At 49.8% G+C, this 22,056-nt stretch overlaps 1 protein-coding gene across 14 annotated transcripts; it reads right to left on the bottom strand.

Annotated features, from left to right (window-relative positions):
• Positions 1-606: 606 nt before the first annotated feature.
• On the bottom strand, positions 607-21,981 carry PGAP2 (post-GPI attachment to proteins 2). 14 transcript variants are annotated; one of them, XM_025266486.2, is made up of 8 exons: positions 21,868-21,981; positions 14,349-14,369; positions 11,287-11,461; positions 7,121-7,289; positions 2,801-3,053; positions 2,551-2,657; positions 1,837-1,945; positions 607-1,619 (listed from the first exon to the last, which is right to left on the bottom strand). In XM_025266486.2, the coding sequence occupies exons 3-8, from the start codon at positions 11,418-11,420 to the stop codon at positions 1,489-1,491; spliced, it is 903 nt and encodes a 300-aa protein (XP_025122271.1). In that variant the 5' UTR covers positions 11,421-11,461; positions 14,349-14,369; positions 21,868-21,981; the 3' UTR covers positions 607-1,488. The 14 variants fall into 14 exon arrangements, with proteins under 14 accessions (XP_025122271.1, XP_025122275.1, XP_025122272.1 ...); XM_025266490.2 differs by lacking the exon at positions 7,121-7,289 and having other exon boundaries at positions 21,868-21,974; XM_025266487.2 differs by lacking the exon at positions 21,868-21,981 and having other exon boundaries at positions 14,349-14,556.
• Positions 21,982-22,056: the final 75 nt, after the last annotated feature.

Raw genomic sequence — 22,056 nt, 5'->3', positions numbered from 1 at the left:
GGGAGCCTTTTGTTTCCTACAAGAGGGGATAGGGGACAATAGACTTCATTGTGGTCCCCCCACCCCCCAATTTCCCTAACAAAGCTCTGGGCTCCCTTGGAGGGGCCCCAGTCTTGTCCTGGGGCCCAGCCACAGATTCTGCAGTTGTCTGGGATGCAAAGCAAGAGGAAAAACTTCCTTATCTAAGGCTCAGAAAGGGAGAGGCTGAGTCATCAGCCTGCAGGTAGGTGCTCTCACAGTCATGCCCTGAGAACTGTCTCCTTATACCCCCAGGGGGACAAATCTTTACTGACAGAGTTGGGGCTAGCACTCAGGCCTTTGCCTCAACGGACACGACTGAGCAACTGAACTGAACTGAAGGCTTTCCCAGGTATCAGAGCTTCCAAGCCTGGAGTCACTGCAGAGAAACTCACTCCTGCTCATCAAAATCGGCTTAGACTGTGGGAGAGTCCAAGGCCTAAGTGTGTGTTTGGTTGGGGTGGGGCAGGGAGGGATGCCACATAGAATCATACTGGTCATAGACTATTCCCTCTGTCCTGGAGCCTATTCCCCACCTCAGTTCCATGAAACAGAGATGAGCCTCCAAACAAGTAAGCCTAGCCCAGATTGTTGACAAAAAAAAATTTATTTCCCTTTGAAATAAAATGTACAACCCAAAGAGTACAGGGCCTAAGGCAGGAGGGAGGATGGGGAGAAACACCAGAGAGCCCATTTCGGGGCAGGAATCTGCCTCTGAGCCCGCTACCTGGCACCTTTGCCAAAGAGGAAGTCTTAAGTCAGCAATTTCACAAGGGAAGGGAAATACATGTGTCAGGGCTTTTTCTGGAGGTCATCCTTTAGTTACAGACCACCTCCACAGGGAGAAGCAGAATGGCAGAGCCCTTGGAAATCATACAGCCCCCCTCCCCCACTGCACCCCCGCTTCATCCACATGGACATATGGAGGCACAGCTAGGGAAGGGCACACACCAAATCAGAGGTGAAGTCAGGACTAGGACACCTGGGCAACCTTAGCAAGGGCCTGTGGTCACAGGCCTGAATGTGCAGAGCAGATGATTAGCACATGAGTCAAGTGAATGACCCCATGGGGAGAAATGGCTGTGGTTTTCTGGTAGCAGCCGCTGCTCAGTGGTCCCTGACCTCAGCGAGAGGTGGCTATGTAAAGGCCAAGAACCGGATGGTGGTTATGAACCTCAGGACTTTTTTTAGCACCAGATGGTGGAGCTCTCCTGCCAGCTCAGCTTCTTGGGGCTTCTCAGGTACAAGTGGTGCTGCTTAAAGGCCTCTGTGCCTACACGTGGAATGGGGGAAAGAAGAACCCAGCAGGGCTGGGTGAAACTTTGTCCTGGGCCCTTCCTCCCTCCTTCCCCTCTCCCCTAGCTTCAGTAGGGCTCAGAGAGGACACAGAGGGTGAGGGGAGGCCAGAGTGGTATCTTGTTCCTAGTTTCTGGGCAGTGGGCCTCCTCCCCAGCAGGAGGAGAGAAGGGTTTAGAACCGTTTTTCCTCAGGCTGGGAGGTAATGAGCAGCTCCTTGTTCCCGAAGTCCCACCACGCTGTCATGTGGAACGCCATGTTTGTCAGAACGACCGTGTACTCCAGGATGGCAAAGATGGTGTATACTGCGACAAGGACACAAGGAACAGGGCCTGATCAGCTTCCTTCTCTACCCTCCAGCAGCCTCTTGCTAGACTACCACCACCGCAGCATCACTACACAGAGTCTGGAACACAATGGCCGGCAGCCCCCAAGATCATTGCCCTATCACACATGACACAGGAAGCATCACAGCCATCCCAGAGCCACTGTGAGCACCCAGGAATCCTCGCCTGGTCTCACCTCCAGCCTCACAATACATGTTGTGCCGAAAGTAGACAGCCAGAGCCGTGAAGAAGGAGACGAAGTTGATGATGAAGAGCCGCTGTTTCCAGTTGTAGGACTTGCGGTCCTAGGGGATGAGCTCTGTGATCATTCTGCAGCTTGTTAGATGTGTGTGGACAGTCTCCCCTCTTGGCCCCAACTCCTGGGCTGAGTCTTAACCATCCTTAGTCATGGAAGGGGACACAGGCATGGGCAGCAGAAATGATGGGCATTTCATAGCCCTGCATTTGGGGGTGTAATGAGGCCAATGAGGCAGTGGGTCCCTCCCATTTCAGGGGGACAGAGTAAGTTACCTGGAGTTATCTACCAACCCAACACCTCCAGATACTGTGGGGAGAAGAGAAGTGGAGGGGGGAGGGGGTGGGAGTAAGACTGGAATGATTACAGACCACAGACCAGGACTCAGTGCTCTTAACCTGCTGCAGCCTAGGTGCTGGCCCTCCCTCTACTCCCATATGGAGCCTCCATCTCTTCTAGAAATGTTCTCCAGTTCCTCATATTACCCAAACCACCCCAGATTCTGACCCATCACCCTCCCCGTCCCCAAGTCCAGCCCTAGCCCCAGTTCGCCACAGAATTCCAGTTTCCACCTCACCGTTACCCACATCCTGAGGACGAGTGTCCTTAACTGTCCTCTGGGCCGCCTGGAGCCCCACTAGGGGTAGACCGTACCTCTTGACTTACTGTGTGCTTCTTGGTCAGCCGCCAGAGGATGCAGGTGAGGAGCATGTGACTAAGGGATGAGGCGATGAACACAATGAAAGCATTTTCATGGATGGCTGGAGGGAGAGAGGAGGGATGGGAGTACGCCCTGCAGGGAGCACCCAAAGCCCCACGTCGGGAGGTCCCGGGCAGGGAGGAGGCAAGGACATCCCTTCCCCGAACCCTTCCCCGCTCCTTCTTCCCTTGTCTGGACACCCACTGAAGTCCTCAGAAGAGGAGACGTAGGTGAGCACTAGCAGCGCGACGTTCTCCACAACATTGAGGCCGAAGTTGAGGCGGCAAAGCGGGCGGTAGCTGGCACACGGGGAGGTGCAGCTGAGGTAGTGGTTCCAGTAGGCGAAGGCCACCAAGAAGCGGGGCGCCGAGTGCAGACCGATGCAGAAGCGCCACACGTAGCGCTGGGGCACCTCTCCGCCGATGGCCGAGCTCACCGACGGCAGGTAATTGGGCACCTAGAGAGTTGTGACCCATCTGGGCGCTGACCCCCTGATGCCCCGCCCACCTTGAGATCTTTCTCTTCCAATAATCACCTTAACACTCAGAAGGTTCTGCTCCAGTCCCCTCCCTCCAGGAAGTCCTCCTTCAAAGCCTCACAGCTCTCCAGGGAGACCTCCCCTTCCAAATCCCAGACCCTCCTATGCCTGGTTCTGACTCCCCAGCCAACCTGGGGTTCATGTGGGTGCAGAGGGGGACGGTCTCCATCTCCCTACAGATGGCTGCGAAAGCTACAGCCAGGTTCAGATGTTCTCTGAGCCCACAGCACAGGGCTGTGACCTGGATAAGGAACTGTGGGAGGGTCCATGAGCCCAGCATCCCAGATTCAGTCCCAAGGATGGAAACATCTAAGCCTCCTTGGGACAGAGCTGGATTCACTTCCCAACCGAGCCTTTCCTGACTGCTTTCAGTTCACTTGTTCTTCCGGTCAGGGGTAGCAAGGCAATAGAGGGTGCTGGGAGATCCCAAGGTAGCTGGGCCAGAAGAATACCCCCATTCTGATCATGTTGAAGAAAGTGGGTGTTCCTAACCTGGTGTAGTCTAAGAAAATGACCCTGTTCTTATGTATATCTCTCATCCATTTTTCTCAAAGCCTGGAATTCCTCATTTCTTAAGGAAATGGAATGTCATTCTTTGAAGCTGAGAAAGGAGGAGATAATGACACAACTGCAAGGACTGGTGTGTTGTTTATATGAGAGTGAGAGAATGCAGGGTAGGTAAACAGTAGTTTTGATGGGAACAGGAAGACCTTGAATGGGAGGAGGATCTCTTAGACTCTAGACTCTAGATCTCTTAGACTCTTAGACTCCAATGCCTAAAGAGTCTCTTCGACTCTAAGGCCTCAAACTTTAATATGCATACAACTCATCTGAGATTGTGTGAGAATGCAGAAACTCTGGAATCTGAAAATCTGCATTTCTAAAGGACTCCATAACTATGGAAGTTACCAGTCTGTTGCCCACACTTTCTGTGGACTCTTTTAGACCTTCAACAAGAGCCAGAGCAGTACCAGAGCCCAGAAACCCAGAGAGGGAGTGACCCTGCTGTGATGATAGCAGGACCAGTCTTCAGAGATGGAGTTCTGGAAGATCCCTTCCTGTCTGCCAGTGGGGATGCTGAATGGATCTCAGGGTGGCTGGGAAGGCAGGCAATGATGGAAGAAGCTCACGGGGCCGGGGAGGGCCTGGGATGGGACCAGCCAGAGCCTTCTCAAGCCTTCACAGAAAAGGAGATGGATTCCCCCCAGCACTGTCAGAGGCAGCTGAATGCAGAGCTTTCAGAGAGAGGGTGATGCTCTCAAGGTACAACTTGAGATACCAAAGCTCAAGATCAGTCTCAGATATTCAGTGATGAGGCAGCTTGGAGGCAATGGGTGTGCATCCCAGCTCTGCCTTTCTAAGCTGGGTGACCTTGAGCAAGTCACTTTACCTCTCTGAGCTTTTCCTCACTGGCAAAATAGGGATATCACCTGCCTTGCAGGGTGATGGTGAATACTAAATATAATGTATGCAAGGCATCTGCAGTGAGTATAAGCAATGGCTTTCAGAAGACAAACTTTCCTGAAAAGCCTGCCCAAAAAGGTGTGATCTATGTGGCTACTGCAGAGAAGGCAATGGCACCCCACTCCAGTACTCTTGCCTGGAAAATACCATGGGCGGAGGAGCCTGGTAGGCTGCAGTCCATGGGGTCACGAAGAGTAGGACACAACTGAGCGACTTGACTTTCACTTTTCACTTTCATGCATTGGAGAAGGAAATGGCAACCCACTCCAGTGTTCTTGCCTGGAGAATCCCAGGGACAGGGGAGCCTGGTGGCTGCTGTCTATGGGGTCACACAGAGTCGGACACAACTGAAGCGACTTAGCAGCAGCAGCATGTGGCTACTGACCATGGGAAGGCCGGCTTCTGAGTGACAGGTGGGAGTCATATCTGCACTGGACACTGCTGAGACCTCCAAGCCTCTTCACTTGACTTTCCTGCTTCTCTGGGTAGGTCCCCTGTGTAGGGTTAGTGGGAGTGTTGTCTTCACTTCCTAGAATATTCATTCTGAAAACACCTGCCCCAACCTCAGCTACTTTAAGGAGAACTGTACCAACATCTAAGGCTTGGCTGGGAGAGCCCAGAGCACTCAAGGGCCCAGAGTCCTGACTGATGCTGGGAAATAGGTAAAGGGTAGAGATGATACAGAGTTTGGGGGAATGCTTCAGGAGGATTAGAGAATTAGGGCCCTGTGGCTACTCATCCCATCCTTGCAAGCTCCTCTCAGGTTAGGGGTGGGCACAGCATTCAAAGAGTAAGAACTACCTCCCTCATCAACTCACTCAAACTCTCTCTCTCTCTCTCTCTCTCTCTCACACACACACACACACACACACACACAATCAGGTATAGGTACTCATATTCACCCCTGCCATCCCAAGTATTAACATTCCCCACTCACCAACTATGCCAGCAACAAGCAACAGAGAAGCTATCAGAGCCCAGGTACACAGTACCCAAATCCCCCTCCCCAAAAAGCCCAGAGCTAAGGGTACTGAGAGATGGGAGCATAATTCCTTTCCCCAAGAGTAGGAACCCTTTGGCCTGGAGGACATGACTCAGTGGATCTATGGCAGGGCAGCAGATCAGAAATTCACATGGTGTAAAGGGAGAGGGTCCAAAAACTTCCTTATCATAGCATGTCATGTTTCACCATTAGAGATTCATTCTTTTGCCCTTGGATAGAAGTCCCCTGACTTTTATGGATGACCTTTCTTTATTTCCTACCACCCATCCTCTTCCCCATCCCTTGCCAACTGGATAAAAACTCCTATTCCTATGACAATGCAGAGTACTAACCACTATATGTTCACAGCTCCCATTTCTATCAGAACTACCTGCTACTCCTCTCTGAACTCCATCCCCTCGTCTCTAACCTCATAGTCCCCATCTCAGCTCTGGAACCTCCTGTACCATGAACCAAACCCCTGTACCCTGCTCTTGCCCTGCTGCCCTTAAATCTGTTCTGCACGCAGGAGCCAGAATGGTCTTCTAAACCTCAAATCTGATCATGTCCCTTTCTTGCTTACAATCTTTCCAAAGCTCCCCATTGTCCCCTGGATAAAATCAAAAGTTGTCAACCTGGCACTCATGAAAATCCTTCTTCACCCCCACAGCAACAATTCCCACCCACACCACCCCCACCGGATCCTCACTCCCCTCCCCCCACCCGGACCCTCACCCCCCTCCCCTCACCCGGACCCTCACTCCCCTTCCCCCACCCCGACCCTCACTCCAGGAAGGAAGTCTCTGATTTCTGAGCTGGGTCAAGAGCTTCTTCTGAACCCACCATCTCTGTGCTCCTTTTATCACAGAAGGAATCTCATTTCACAGTGCTGGGAACATCTGTGCCTAAGTCTGTCTCTTGCAGGAATAAGATGCTAAGGGCAAGTCCATGTTCAACTCCATGCCCCTGATACAGAACCTGTGTCCCCCTGGGCCCTCAGGAAAGGCTTGGTGGACTGCTCTTAGAAGCAGGGGCTCCTAGGTTTCCAGCTGGCAGAGCTCTGAGGATACATGTTGTGGGGCCTGAGACTGCCAGAGGAGAAACCAAGCTAGAAGAACCCAAGGCAGGGCTGGGGTCTTCTCAGGTCAGACCTCTTGTCAGGGCTAAAGCCACTCGTTACTTCTCCTCACTCCTGGCCTCATCTTAGCCCATAGTCCTGGCTTCCTTTCCAGTCTGGTCTTTCTTCAGCCCTCTTCTCCCTCTCGAGATCTCTCCTGCCTATTCCCTCTCTCTTCCCTTCCCCCTCCTCCCCTTCTGCCACCTTGCACCCTCTACAATCCTCTTCTAGTCTTGGAGGACTGTGACTCTACTTTCCCTGGCTCTCTCTCCCCAAAACACACCCCCTGACTTCCCCCGCCACAACCATCCTTTTATCCCCCTCCCCTCTCACCCCCTGCCTTCTCTCTGACTCGGACATTCTACCATTATTGCCATCTCTTGAACTGGCCCTGACCCAGGTGCTGGGGAGCCTGGCACTCACCCCACAGTCAGTGGCCACTGTGTACTCAAAGTGGAACACCAGAGACCAGATGATGCAGAAGAAGAAGCCGAACACAGGGAAAGTGATGACCCATGAGACCATGGCTTTGAAGCGGAGCTGGAACACGGTCCCATCGGGGTCCAAGGGCTGGGAGGCCGCAGAGAACATCCTGTAGGGAGTGGTGCTCAGGCAGGGCAAGGGACACAACCTGGGGCCTGGTGGGGATACCTGGGCCTGGGAAAGTGGGGCATTTTCTAGAGCTAGCTCCTCAGAGGACAGGGAAGAGGCAGAGTAGAAAGAGTAGGAAGGGCATAAAGGAAAAAGAAAATGCAGAAGAGGAGGTACAAGGTGGAAGGGCCAGGACAGCAGAGAGAGGCAGGGTCAGCTCATAGGAGTCCCCTTGGCACACTGCTCTTGTAGGTTCACCTCTGGAAGAGTCTGGAGAATCGAGGCTCCCAGTGGCCTGGACATGGGAGTTCTGATGGCCTGCCTCATTCCCATGACCCTCATAACCACTCAGGAAAAGGTCAGAGGATGGAAGGGTTATTAGTCCCATATCACAGAAGGGAAGACCAAGGCCCAGAACTATGCAAGGATCAAACATTAGGACTAAGGCCTCTTGCCACCTGACAGCTTAAGTCTCCAAGCCAAGGCCTTCTTCAAGCCAAGTAACCCAGACAAAGGACCCTTGGCTCAGAGTGGCCCAAGCTCTCCTACTGACCCTGTCTGACCACATTCCTGCTCTTCACCCAAGTTCAACTAGGAACAATGGGAGGGCCCAGAACCTATTCAATGGGACCACAGGCTATCAGCCATCCCACCCCCAGGCTCAGAATGATCTAAGCCTCAGGCCAGCAGTACCCTGACCCCCAAGATACCAGGGTCTCTCTGGTGGCCCAGAGTTCTATCTTCTTCCTCTCTGAGAAGACCATGTCACCCAATTCCAGGTTTTCAGGAATCTGGGGGTCATGGGATTCTTCTCTGCTCAGCTTGAGCCTGCCATGCTGGGCCAGACCCAGGAAACAGAGACCTAGACTGAGGGGGTGGGTTTTTTCTGCTCCCTTCTTCCCCTGGACAGAGAATGCCCTCCCCAACTCCCCTTGACCACCATGATCCTTCAAGCTGGGCTTCCTTCTGGGGGGCAGATGGAGATGGCTTTGGATTAAAAGGCCTAGAACCAAATCTCCCCATGGGAATCAGATTTCCCTCCATTAAGGGAACCCCAGTCCACACTAGTCCAGCTCAGTTTCGGGGAATTGGGGTGGGGGTAGGCGCACAAAGCGACACTCACACTGGGTGCTGAAGGATCCGGGGCTTGGGTTGAGGGCTGTAGCCAGACTGAGACTGCTCTAAGACTTCAGGGTCCCACCCTCAGTTCCCTAGGGCCTGCCTCCCGCCCACAGTGCCCAGATCTCCACGCCTGCTGAGGCACACAGCCTTCCCAGGACCAACAAGGCCGTGTCATAAATCCCAGAACACTCTGCAAAGGTAAGAAGTGATAGCGGCCAAGGTCAGCCCACAGCAGATTCCTTTGCCAGAGATGGGGGTGGGGACTTTTCTGAGGGTTGGGTCCAGGGATGTAAGCAGGTTTCTGGGAAGGGAAAGGGAGAAAGCAGAATAGGATTTAGCCCCTTTGTGTTTGAGCAGGACTGAATATGTCTGCTGGGCCCATCAGAGAGCTAGCTAATCTTAAACAATAGATTCAGGGTCCAAAAGAGATCTGGAGGGGGCTGAACATGCAGTATCAGTGTCCGGCCTGCACCTGTGCAGAAACACCTCGTGGCAGCACAGGCTGCGTTCACAGAGGTCTAACAGCCAGTAACAGGAAAAGAACAGTCCTGTTTTGGGCTGAACTGCCCAGGCCATAGGAAGTGCTATGCCCAGATCAGGGCCTCGAAGACAATAGTGATTAACTGGGCTAAGCCCAGGGGCATATGTCTTGTAAGGATTGCCTGACGGACTTGGAACCACGCTACCTAAGAAGAGAAAACTCAAGGGACCCTGCATTACTGCCTTCCCATCTCTGCAGGGCTGTCTGGAAGCCAGGTGGAAAAAGTAGCTCCAAGGGTCTTAAAGCAGAGCCAGAGCTAGGACAGATACCCACCAGAAAGAGAGGGTGTGCTCACTGTAAGAAAGAGCTTGCTAATTGTTAGTAACTAAGTCTCCTTGGAATTGACTGCCTGGAAAGGAGAGAAGCCCCCCACCCCCCATCACTGGGGACATGCAAGCAGAGGCAAAATCATCTAATTACAGACTAAAGATACTTCTTTAGTATCTGGGTGAGAAATCCAGATCATATATGAAAATCTCCACGTGGATCCATCACAGTACTCCCAAGGAGTAGGGACAAAATACCCCTGGGGTCCTTAGGCCTAGTCCTGCCCAAGAGAGGCCAGTACCCTTCCAGTATGCCTTAGCTCCCCAAGGAGTATGCTGAGAATGGGTTATAAGTATGCTGAGGTTATTGATCCCATTATCCCTTGGAGCCTGCCACAAGGGCCAGAGCAAACACCCTATTCCGTCTAACTCCATATGCCATACAAATATTATAATTTTCTGTATGGACTATGACTATATTATATCATGCCTTCCTTTTCCCAGGACAATGGGCTGCTGTGTGTTGGGGTGGGAGGTGGGTGTCCTATCCGTTTATTCAACAAATACTTTCTGATTCACACGCAATGCCCACCTTCAAGGAGCTCCCAGCCTAGTAGGAAAGAGAGACACACATGCAGTGTGACAGAACTGTATGAGAGAACACCAGTTCTACGAGCACTCAGAGGAAGGAGTGATTAAGCTTGCCCCATGGAGGCTAGAGAAGCCTATCGGAAAGAAAAGACACCCGAGAAGGGTTTTGCAAGATGAAGAGGAGTTGGCCAGGGTAAAAGAATACTGGATGCATTATCTAAAGTGAGAACCAGGTCAGGAGAGGCTGTTGGATGAATCCTTTCTGATCATCCGCTTCAGATCAACTGGTCATCCCTTTTTCTTCCAGTCCTGTTCTTTCTGATGGCTCCTAGTTCTAAGTCTCACCAGACTGGCTGCCAACTCAAGGCCCATATCCACCCACTGACAAATCAAGAAGAAGGATATTCTTGATTTCCTTTATTTGTAAATAATAAATAAATAAAGTGGGCCCCCACACCTGCCAGTCAGATCCCAGTCGTGGTTGTACCCCATATTCTCGAGCAGATGCTCTTTATACGAAGGTGGGAAGCTCAGCTATTTGGGGGCCTTCTGAGCTCTCTGTGAGGCTAGTCCATGGGTTCATGTAGTCTTTCCCACTTAGAGACCCTTGGCTAAGTTTCTCTCCTGCCCTGTCTTCCAACTTGACAGTCTCCTTTTCCTCTTCCTCCTTCTGCTCCTCACGCTTCATATTTCCCAAACCATCTTCCCATCTCCTCTACCTGGAGTTCTACACTAACCCTGAGAAGGAGGAGAACAGGAATTCTCAACCCTGTTTTAGACATGGGGAAAGTGAGGCTGTCCCTGAGTCTCAAGTAACACAGAGTCAGCGGATGAACTAGGAAGATAATAAAGGTTCACAGAGGTCTTACCCCATTTACTACAATAATCTACAGAGAAAGAACTCACAACTTTCTTTCTAGCCCAACATCCCATATCCCTATCCAAGAGGGTATATGGACAACCTCAGAGGTCACGGGACCTACCCCAGAAAACACATGTACATACATATAATCAGGTCCCCAGTCAGACAGGCACAGATCTAGTCTCTCTCACACACAGACCCCAATCAAAGCCATTATAGTCATGTCCCTCACAGTTAACACACACACTTACATAATCACATTCCCATGGAGACAGGCACAGCCCACAACAGAGCCACACTAAGAAGCCCCAAGTGCCCTCTAGCCCAGTCTTATTCTCTACCCTCCAGAAAACCCTGGGGCTGCTGAATCTGCCCCTCTGTGAAGTAAGGATTGTGTTCTGGGTTCTGGAGCTGCCCAACTTTAGGGACCCTGTCCCCCAATGACCTCCATGAAAGGTGGAGGGAGACTAGTCCTTGGGACCTCCATTTGCAGGCACTGCCAGCAGCCCAGTAATGTGTGACGGCTAATTCTGTTACAAGAGATTCAGGATTCAAAACAGATCTGATTAGGCCTGAATACAAGGTATCAATGCCCCCCCCCCCCAACAAACCCTACCCCACAGTGTGTGGCCGTAGTCTCCTTGAAGTGGAAGAGCAGGGACCAGAGGACGCAGAAGAAGAAGGCGACAAGCGGACAGCAGACCGTGACCAGGGCCACCAGGGTGAAGCGGAGCCGGACCAGGGTCCCATCCCGGTCCAGCGGCAGTGGAACCTGGTACATCTTGTCAGACCTGGGGATGGAGTGGTGTGCTGTCAGGGCCCAAGGTAGTGAGGCTGGTACTCAGTGGGGAAGCCAGCCCTTGTGCTCAGTCCTCAGTTTAGCTGTGGGGTGGGGGGAATCTGAGAAGGAAGCCACCGAGCCCCTAAGCTTGGACAGCTACTGCCCAGGACTAGGAAGATGGACTCAGACTCCCGTGAGAACATTCACCCTCCATTTCAGAGGAAAGAATGAACCCAATCTATGCTAAGATGAAGCTTGAGTAAGCCAGGAAAACTTCTCATCCCTATGCCTGGCTTGACAGGAGCTGGTTGAACTAGTCTCTCTTGTTTCAGGAACAATCCTAAAACCTCCCAGTGGTCAGAATGGCCCATCTCCTCCCCCAGACCTTGGAGCCTCCATGTTTCAGGGCCTCCCATCGGCTCTCTCAGCTTCATCCATCGGCTCAGGACCCTTCTGCACCTTCAGTCCCTTCCCAGGCTCTGTGTGCTCTGTGTACTTGCACCGCAGTCCACAATGGCAAGGACTCCATGGAAGCCAGCAGAATGCCAACCCCCTGCCTGTCCCCACCCGCTGCCTCACGTGTTTTGAGACTGAAAGGCTTTGCAGCATCAGGCCTGGTGCTAGCCTAGGCTTGCTGTTTGCTGAAGAGAGCTGCCTGGTCAGCTTCTGGAGGCTTCCCAGTCCCCAGGGGCCTGTCCACTCTCCTCCAGAAACCAGGTAAGGTCTGAGGTCTGCCCCCCTCCAATGAGATGAGGATATCTAGGGTCAGGCCTTATACTACCAGCCAAGTATACACCAGCAATCCTAGTCCAGCCCCAACCCTAGGGCACTGAAGAGGACATTGAGGCCAAGAGACTGGCAGGACTCAGGGACTGGACTGGCTCGGGGTCACACAGCAAATAGAAGGAAGAGCCAGCAGTGAGGAGACATGGCGCTCAACATCACACACTGCACTCTGGCTTTCCTTGACCCCCTCCTCCCTGGACCAGAGCTCTGGGCAGAAGGGTCAGGTTAGGAGGGGAAAGAGAAGGGGAAACTGTCCCTAGGAGGAAAAAAGCTAAAAAAACAAATCCTATATAGATGAGTTAGCCCTGTCCCATTTTAAAGACGGAGAAACCAAGACACAGAGAGAGGAAGGTCCTTTCTCAAAAGGACATGCTGAACCTGAGGGAAAGCCGTGCTCAGAACTTAGGCATCCTGTTGCCAAACTATGGCTGACTCAGATACACAAAGAGCCCGCCCTTCTGGACTCCAGGGCCTGGCCTGGAGACCAAGCCCCAGCTCTGGCTGGCCCCGCCCTCAGGAAGAACTCTGACCTCCTGGAGGCCAGCCTCCTCCTGGAATCTGGAAAATGCCAGGTGGATATGCCTCTCATCCATCTTCCTCCACCCACCTCTCTGCCAGGCTCTGTCAGGCAGCCTGCCGCAACTGCTCAAGCTCCAGTACTTCCAGGGGGCTAGACGCTTCCCAGAGAGTGGTGGAAGTGGCTCTGGTGGCCCTCCCAAATCAAGCACATTCTGACATTGTTTGGATCATCCCCAAAGACCTTCCCCACCCAGCTCAAATCCAAATTCTGTGGTTGTAATGGTACTAGTGCCCCTTTCCAACATCCCTTCCTGAAGCCAGCTGCTCTGGATCACTCAGGAATCACTGGGACCCCCAAACTGAAGAGCAGATCCTCAGGGAATGAATAGGCAGTGCCAAAGGTAGGGGATGATAAGGTTTCAGGAATAGTCTGTTCCATTTCTTGGAGGTATACCTAACTTCCCTTTTAGCTGTGTGACCTTGGGCAAGTCACCTAACCACTCTGGGCCTGTTTTCACAGTTATACAACATGGGATTGTGTGATCTGGATTACTAATAAGTCCATACCAACTGGGTCATTCTACTCTTCCAGGCCTCAGGACAGGGAGCTCCCTATCTGAAGGGCAGCTGTTCAGCCCCAGTCAACTCTAACTTCTTTCTACACAGGTACCACTTCATTGAAAACTAGGAGTATCCCTAGTTTATTTCCAGAGATCCTCAAACACCTTTTCAGGCTCCAGTCCAAAATCCACACTTGTTGATGAGTACTAGGCACCCTGCTCAGAACTAGATATACATTGTTTCTTTCAATCCTCACAATATAACTCTATGAGGTAGGCACTATAGCCTGTATATTTCCATTTTACAGAAGAGGAAAGTGAGGCTTAAGGAGGTTAACACTCGCTCAAGGTCATAGGCTAATGACTGGCAGAGCTGGGATTTGAAACTCATCTCTGGGGTTGCAAAGCACCCCCGCACCTCCCTCCTGGTAGAATCTGGACCAGGAGTCGCTGCGGAGTGAAGCGGGGAGAGCTCACTCCGGCACATCGGGCACATGTCGGGAAGCAGAGGGGAAAAGGGTCAGCTCAGCCAGCGAGGAGAGGAGAGCAGCGGTTCCTGGGCAGGCGGCGGGACCCCCACAGCCTGGGGCCCGGCCCTGCGGAGGCCAGACCGCGTGACCGAGCTCCTCCAAGTGGGGCTGCCGGCAGCCCCGAACACCCATCCCCATACTCACCCAGGCTGCGGCGGCGAAGAGGCCGCGCCGGCGCAGGCCGGGAGCCGGGAGCACCGGGGGGAAACCCAGGCCCGGCCCGGGGGGCGAGCGGCAGGGGGCGGGGCGGAGCGGGAACGGCGGGGGCGGGGCCGGCGCGCTCGAGGCGGAACTTGGCAAGGAAACGGAGCCCAATTGCTCTGCTGGCCCCTCCCCGCTTCTGCGGCCCAGGACCCAGAGCTGTCCCCCTTAATCTGGCGTCCCCTCATGCCATGCCGATCCAGCCCTGGTCTGCCCCACTAATTCCGGCTGCGTGGGGGCAGCCGGAAGAGCCCCGGACAACTGGGTTTGACACGCTGGATAAGCCACCTTGTCACGTTACCTCTCAGCAGCGTTCCATCACCTGTTGAAAGAACATACAGTTAATTCAGGAAGGCCCCGAATTCTCTCATTTCCTGACCCCGGTGTCTATCCACCCCCACCCCAATCTAGACGAATTATCCAGCTATCCAGCTTCGCCCTTTTAAAACACTAAACCAGTTCGGCCCCAGCCTCGGCGCCCCTCCCCTAAACTTTACTCCCCAGAACCCAATCGGGGCATTTCAGCAAAGGGAAGAGCACATAATGAGTTGAGATCCCGTGGGGCCCACCCCCGAAACTCTGGGCCAGAGCTATTCCTGCCCTTGATCAGGAGAGGGCGCCTGGTCACATCTGTCGTAAGACAGAGAGCTGATCTCCTTCCTTCGCCCAGTCCCGGGTCTCTCTTCATCGTCAGGGCTGATCCCCAGAAACCAGCCTCCACGCGGGCTTCCTTCCCCATCCTGACGGATCCCTGAGGGGGACTTGTGGCTACCTTTATAAAGACCGTTCTACCTCAATAGGGAAAAGGATGAAGGGGCCAGTAATCCCTCCTCTAGTTAAAATGTGGGGTTGTCTGAGCACATGCAGCAGGTGCAGGATGCCTGAGGTAGACACTGTTTCCATCACATCGTTCCCATTTAAATCCACACATTTTGAGCACCTCGTGTGTCCCAGGCACTCTTCTACATTTTATGTGTTATCCCATTTAATCCTCATAAAAGCCCTATGTGGTAGATACTATTAATATCTCCATTTCACCAATGGAAAACAGAGAAACCAAGTTACCTAATCACACAGCTAGCAAGTGTCAGAACCAGGATTCGGTCTAGCACCTAAGGGCATTCCCTTAATCACTATATACTGTTAATTCCACAAGGTAGCTATCATCGTCACTTTGTAGAAGGGGAAACAGAGGCCCAGGTTTGATTAACTTGCCAGAGCCCTTTTGCGTGCATTCACCCTTGTTCATTTACTCAGCCTAGGCCCTCTCTGTGGCAGGCCCTGAGCTGAGCAATGGTGGGGGACCCAGAGGTATCCTGCTCACTCCTGGGGGCTTCAAATCTACAAGGAAGGTGTCTTATTAAAAACTACTTTTCTTGACTTGAATTCTCCCCAACACTGTCCTTTAAGGTCCCAGGGCAAGTGAGCAATTAGTAAAACTTTAGTGAAAGAACCACTCCTATTTACTTTTGAAAACAATTTAGGTTTTCTTCCTTGGGGCTTCCTGTCATCCTCTTTGTCTAGCTCCAACCCACACATGCCTGCTCCTGGCCCTTGCTTCCTATCTTAACCCCTTATCTGTTCCTTTGGCTCTAAGTTCTATTCCCTGGGGCTGGGTCCTTTCTCCCTGCCTCTAGACTACCTCTAATGCCTGAAACTTGAGGCAGTCTAACTGGCATTTAATTATCTGGTGATTTGGACGATTCCCCATCATACAGTCTGGAGTCTCAGTTTCCTCATCTCTAAAATGGTTTTAGGAATATCCACATTATAGGGTTGTAAGAATTAGATAACATACATGCCAGGTATGTGGAAGGTACTTAATATACCACGTTAACTACAGCTAGATGTGTCAGCTACAGCGGGAACTTGTCCTGATTGAGCCTTTTCTGAATTGTCTGACCTCAGCAGTCACTGATCCTCTCTGAATCTGTTTCCTCCACTGTCAGTTTGAAAGACTGACTCCTACTTGATTTATATGCGGAAAAGTGGAAGAAAAAGATAAGTTCTTACTATGTGCCAGGGATTTCATATGCATTCTCTTAGTCGATATTCTTAATAATCCGGTGAGCTAAGTTTGATGAAAGCCATTTTACAGAGAAAGAAGTTGAACAAGCATCTAAGCATCTAGTCTCACCCTTACTCAGGAGGCACTCAATGTTTGCTGAACTGGCATTTGTCCATTGTCCAAATAGCTGCTGCTTTTGTTGAAGCTTTCCAGTGTCTCCTGACCTCCCAGTTGGTTTGCCTGGTACCTAGACATACCCCAAGGAGACCTGTGCCTGAAACACCACCACCATCTTTAAGACCTTAGCCATGATCACTGCTCCAATCCCCTTTGCACATATGCATACCAGATAGTCCAAGCTGTCTGAGAATTTGTTTTCAGGGTTGTTCCAGGAGCATGGGGTGGTGCAGAGGTGGAGTGGGTGGTGGAGCAGAACAGGGGAAGTGAATATGGGATGTAGTTGTCAAGGAATGCTCCCTGTAGGAGATCTCCTTCACTACCCTCCTACCTCTCCATCATCTTCCCCTTTACAGTCACATTGGCTCTTTTAATGACACAGAACTGATCACATCTGGCCCCTGCAGCAAATTAGTAAATCCTCATTGCTTTGGGGGCTTCCCAGGTGGTGCTAGTAGTAAAGAACCTGCCTACCAATGCAGGAGACATAAGAGATGCAAGTTCAACCCCTGGGTCTGGAAGATTCCCTGGAGGAGGGCATGGCAACCCACTCCAGTATTCTTTCCTGGAGAATCCCATGGACAGAGAAGCCTGGTGGGCTATAGTCTATAGGGTCACAAAGAGTTGGACACAACTGAAGTGACTTAGCAAGCACATACACATGCCCTTTAGGATCTAGGGCAAACTCCTTAGTGCAGTATTGAACATCTTTCATAATCTGGTCATCCTCTGTTCCAGCACCACATATTTTAACTATACTCACCTCTTACATGGAACTCTGCTTAACTTTCTCCTTATCTCTCCCTATCCCCATGATCTGTCCACTCCACAGGCAGTCTCTCATGGCTTTCCATCGCACCTTTTTTAGGGCTCTGACCACGATAAAGCAAAATAACTTGCTGCCTATTCCCTCCATCTTCCTGCCTATTCCCTCCATATTCCTTCCTCCATCATCAAATGAGCAATAGTTCACAACTCATTTAAGGACAGAACCTCCACCTATTTCATTTATTTCTGAATCTCTCAGCTCAGTTCAGGACAGGCATACAGTAGGAGCCCAGAAAACATTTGCTGGATTGATTTAATTGAATTGGATTTTGAAGGATGGGTAGAATTTAGATATATCAAGAAGAGATTTAGGAACTGCAAGAAAGGCAGCTGAAGAATGACTGCTGGTGATAGAGGGTGGAGGCAGAGGGAGCATGGCTTGGAGATGGGTGAAGTGGCAGAGACAGAGGCAGTGTGAAAGCATCTGGCCACATCAGGCCAAACTCTGCCCTGCCTCCTAGGCAGCCTCAGGAAAGTCTTCCTGGGTTGAAGAGGAGTGTTCTTTGTTCTTAGAAATTTTTTCAAGGCAGAGACATCTTTCTTGGATGGCTTTAAACTACTCACCCTATGCTGACCCATCTTTGCTCTAGCTCCACTCTGCCTCAGATAGCAATTACATCTTCATTGTTCTGCAGAACATTTTTTGGCTCCTATTACTTCTAAGATGAAGTCCCAGTTTGCACCCGTGGATACACTGGGCTCTTTTCTGGTCCTACATCTCTGTCCTCCCTGTTCATCTGGCCTGGAATTCACCTTTTCCTTGTCTCAGCAAAGTCTACCCTTCCTATAAAGGTATTGATTAGCATCACACCTTAGTAAGTTAGAAATGCATGTGGTAACTTCTAAGGCTATTACTAAAATAATAGAAAAATAATTTAATTTCCAAACCAATGCAGGAAGAAAAATGAAATAATCCAAGACTGCAAGAAAGGAGATTTAAATAGCCAATAAGCACATGAAACGATGGTCAACATCATTAGTCATTAGGGAAATGTATTAAGAAAACCCCACAGTGAGATGCCATTTCACACCCTCTAGCATTGCTATAATTAAAAAAAAAAAAAGAATGAAGAAAAAAGAAAATTACAAGTATTGGCAAAGATGTGGAGAGATTAAAACCCTCATACATCACCGGCAGGAATGTAAAATGGTACAGCCACTTGTAAAATAGTTCAGCAGCTCCTTAAGTTAAACATAGAGTTACTAGATGACCCTATAGCAAATTTACTCCTAGGTATAAACATAAGAGAATTAAAAACACATGTCCACAAGAAACTTGTCCAAGAATGTCCATAGCAGTATTATTCATAGTGGAATAATCATTATTTATGGCGGAAACAACTCATGAATGCATAAACAAAATATGGTTTATTCATAAAATGGAATATTATCCTACTTATAAAAAGGAATGAAGTACTGGTGCATGCTACAACTTGGATGAACCTTGAAAACATTATGCTAAGTGAAAGAAGTCAGACACAAAGGCCATGTATTTTATGATTCCATTTACATGAAATGTCCAGAATAGGTAAATCCATTGAGACAGAAAGTAGATTAGTAAATTGCCAGAAGCTGGGAGGAAAGGGAGATGGGACATTATTGCTAATGGGTCTGGGGTTTCTTATTGGGATTATTAAGATGTTTTGGAATTATATAGTGGTGGTGGTTTCACAACCTTGCAAATATAATAAAAACCTCTGAATTGTACACTTCAAATGAGTGAATGCTATATTATGAAAATTATATCTCAATTTTAAAAATCTGGCAAAGAGCTGGGCCTCAGTAAATGGCAGTTATTCTTACCAAAGAAACAAAAATTTTTTTAAATATATTTTAAAAAGAAGAGAAACAGAAACAGAACATCTGGAGGAAAGAGAAAGTCTAAAATGTTAGATAAAATCATAAATATACCAGTAAATTCATTAAATGCAATTGATTAAATGCTCTAGTTAAAAGTCAAAGATATTCACAAAAGATTTATATATTGATAAATCTAGTTATATGCCATTTATAAACATCACCCTTCCTTATCAAGTTATAGGAAAAGAAAAAGGAAATCAGTATTTACTGTATGCTTACTATGTGCCACACAGGGGCCAAATCTTTTGCAAATTCTATGATCATATTGATATTGTTGTGCCCACTTTATAGACAAGGAAACCAGGGTATAGGATAATTAAATAATTTGTGTAAGATCCAAAAAGTGGCAGATCTAGGACCTGAACTTACATCTGTTTGAATCTAACTCCACTGCTCTTTCCAATGTACCATAAAAGAAATGGAGAATCATCTCACTGGAAGAAAGTCTCTTGCTCTTTTATGATTCTTTAGTCCTTACTGGTCTGTCTTCTCCCTGGAGAGCTGCATAGAGTGAGTTCTCAGGACGTGTGTAAGAGAGACTGGGAGCTCCTAGGATAGAATGGATTTTACTTAGCTTTGTCTCTCTTGGTTAGTGCAGTGTTGAGCAAGGGACATCTCTGAGCTCCTGATACTCAGGACAAAACCTGGCTCAGCAAACTTTGGTGAACATGCACCAAACTCCTTGGCTTTACAGGGGAAGAAGGAAGATGATGACAATCAAAAGGGGTGTTATCAGAATTAGGCAGAGTAAGAGTATGTGGACCCAGGAAGCCTTGGCCCACAAAGAAGTCCTTCCTGGGGCAGAAGTCCCTGGGAATGATGAGCCTGTGGGCCACATGCCTACCAGAGTATGTAACAAGAGGTTCTTCTACTTAGAAATCACCATGGTGATAGGAAATTCCTTCTGGAGCACTTCTTGTCCAATGTCTCCTCCTCAAGTCTTCCAGTAAGTATACACTACTTAAGAGGCTCAGCTCCTACACACCTGCTAATACTCTGGACTGAAATACTCACTCATATAAGGCACATTTCTGAGCTTCTTGTCTGTGTCTGAGTCCATGTCTTAGAATGGGAGTTTCTTAACCTTTTTAAAGAATACAAATAATACCTACTATTTATTGAGGGTACCAGTGTACCTGGTACCATATGCCTTATTTTATTTAATTCTCACAACTCTGTAAGGCAAGTACTGATATTATCCCCATTTTACAGACAAGAAAACTGAGGTTCAGAAGAGTTAAGAAATTTCCCCAAGTTCATACAGCTAATACATGGTTGGGCTCAGATTTAAAGGCAGGGTTCTCTGACTCAAAAATCCCATACTTTTACTTAAGAAAGTAATTCACTCATTTCTGCATCAAACATTTAATGTGCACCTGGCCTCAGGGTGATCAAAATAAGTAAGTAAAGAAAAGGCTTAAACAGAGTTGGGTTTGAGGATTGGAAAGTGAGAAATCAAAGATTCAGGAGGGCAGTGAGGAAGTTGCTGTAACCCTCCAGGGAGACTTAATGACTTTCTGATGCTGAGCACAGGCAAGGGAGGGTGGAGGGAAAGGAGTAATACTTTGATGGAGGAGTTAGGGGAAGGTGTCTGGAGTCAGAAATTTAGCTTTACTATTTGATCATCCATATATTTACTTTTTTCTTCCTTCAAGCATCTACTGAACAACTACAATGTACTAGGTTTCTCCCACCCATTATCTTATCTTCACAACCACTCCACTTTTTAAGTATCTCTAATCCCTTGCCACCACTGAAAACCCACAATTTAGCTTTATCCATGTTTTGGGTAAAGCTCATTTCAATCTTGTATTAATGTCCCAGGAGGAGGGGGCAGTGGAGTGGTTATCCTAATAGGATCTGCTTTCTGAGCACAGTACCTGCTATTTTGTGTGGAACCCTTAGTCACTTGGGGCTTCCCTTGTGGCTCAGCTGGTAGAGTCCGCCTGCAATGCGGGAGACCTGGGTTCGATCCCTGGGTTGGGAAAATCCCTTGGAGAGGGGAAAGGCTACCCACTCCAATATTCTGGCCTGGAGAATTCTATGGATTGTATAGTCCATGGGGTCGCAAAGAGTCAGACTGAGCAACTTTCACTTTCACTTTCCACGTAGTCACTAGATCTAGTTTCCAGAACATGTTCAACTCACCCCTTTGAGATAATCTGTCACCTGCTCTGGGCTAGACCCTGGGGGAAAAGGAAAAGTGAACCTGCTCAGTCGTGTCCGACTCTTTGTGGCCCCGTGGACTGTATAGCCCGCCAGGCTCCTCTATCCATGGGATTCTCCAGGCAAGAATACTGGCGTGGGTTGCCATTTCCTTCTCCAGGGGATTTTCCCAACCCAGGGATCAAACCCCTGGATCAAACCCTAGTCTCCCACATGGCAGGCCGATGCTTTATCCTCTGAGCCACCAGGGAACACAAGCGAAAGGAACACCAAATTGAAAAAGAAGCTCTAACCTCCAAGAGCCCCGCCCTGAAGATAAGACAGTAAGTAACAGAATACAAAGAAACAAAGCTGTAACAGAGGCCTGCCCAAGCATCACCCCAACTCGCTGGAAAGGCTGATCCACAAAGATATCTCAGGGGAGGCGGGATCATTTCAATTAGAACTTTAGGGGTTCCTAAAGTGCAGGTGGGAAAAAAGTCCCAAGAATTGTCATTTGTACCAAACCCTAAGCTGAGCCATTCCCTTAGGGCATCACTGACACTCCCAATGTCTATGCTATGGATTCAGAGAGGGAGAGGTTATGTTGGGCTGGCATGTATCAGGAGACAAGAAGGCCAGGTTTGGGGGCCTTGGAACAGCTGCGGGCGAGCTACGCAGATAGACCTAGGCGGGCTCTCCAGCTCTGCACGTGGTCTGGGCAGGAAATGAGGGCCGGACGACAGGAGAACTTTCCCATGACCACCCGCGGACTGAGGCAAAGGAAGGGTAGAACAGTTACCATGCCATCCTGGAGCTTCACTCTGATTGGCCCGAATCTCAGCAGGCTTGGTGTCTCCGCTCCAGAGAAGGGGTGGAGCCTCGGCAGAGCGTCATCACCCTTATCCCACCCCCCGCCCGATGTAGCCACTCACCAGCCCACTTCTAGGGGCCCTATGTGACGTCACTACCCCCTCCCAGCCAACCGCAG

Source organism: Bubalus bubalis, chromosome 16, assembly GCF_019923935.1.
Source record: "Bubalus bubalis isolate 160015118507 breed Murrah chromosome 16, NDDB_SH_1, whole genome shotgun sequence".
Classification (NCBI taxonomy): domain Eukaryota; kingdom Metazoa; phylum Chordata; class Mammalia; order Artiodactyla; family Bovidae; genus Bubalus; species Bubalus bubalis.
This window is presented reverse-complemented; position numbering and strand designations above follow the sequence as displayed.

Coding starts and splice junctions, on each gene's coding strand:
- PGAP2 (XM_025266483.2), bottom strand. CDS start 14,235: ATGAGGGGACGCCAGATTAAGGGGGACAGCTCTGGGTCCTGGGCCGCA. Junction 11,462..13,990: donor TCTTCGCCGCCGCAGCCTGG/GTGAGTATGGGG, acceptor CTCCATCCCCAG/GTCTGACAAGATGTACCAGG. Junction 1,946..2,550: donor AGCACACAGTAAGTCAAGAG/GTACGGTCTACC, acceptor CTCATCCCCTAG/GACCGCAAGTCCTACAACTG.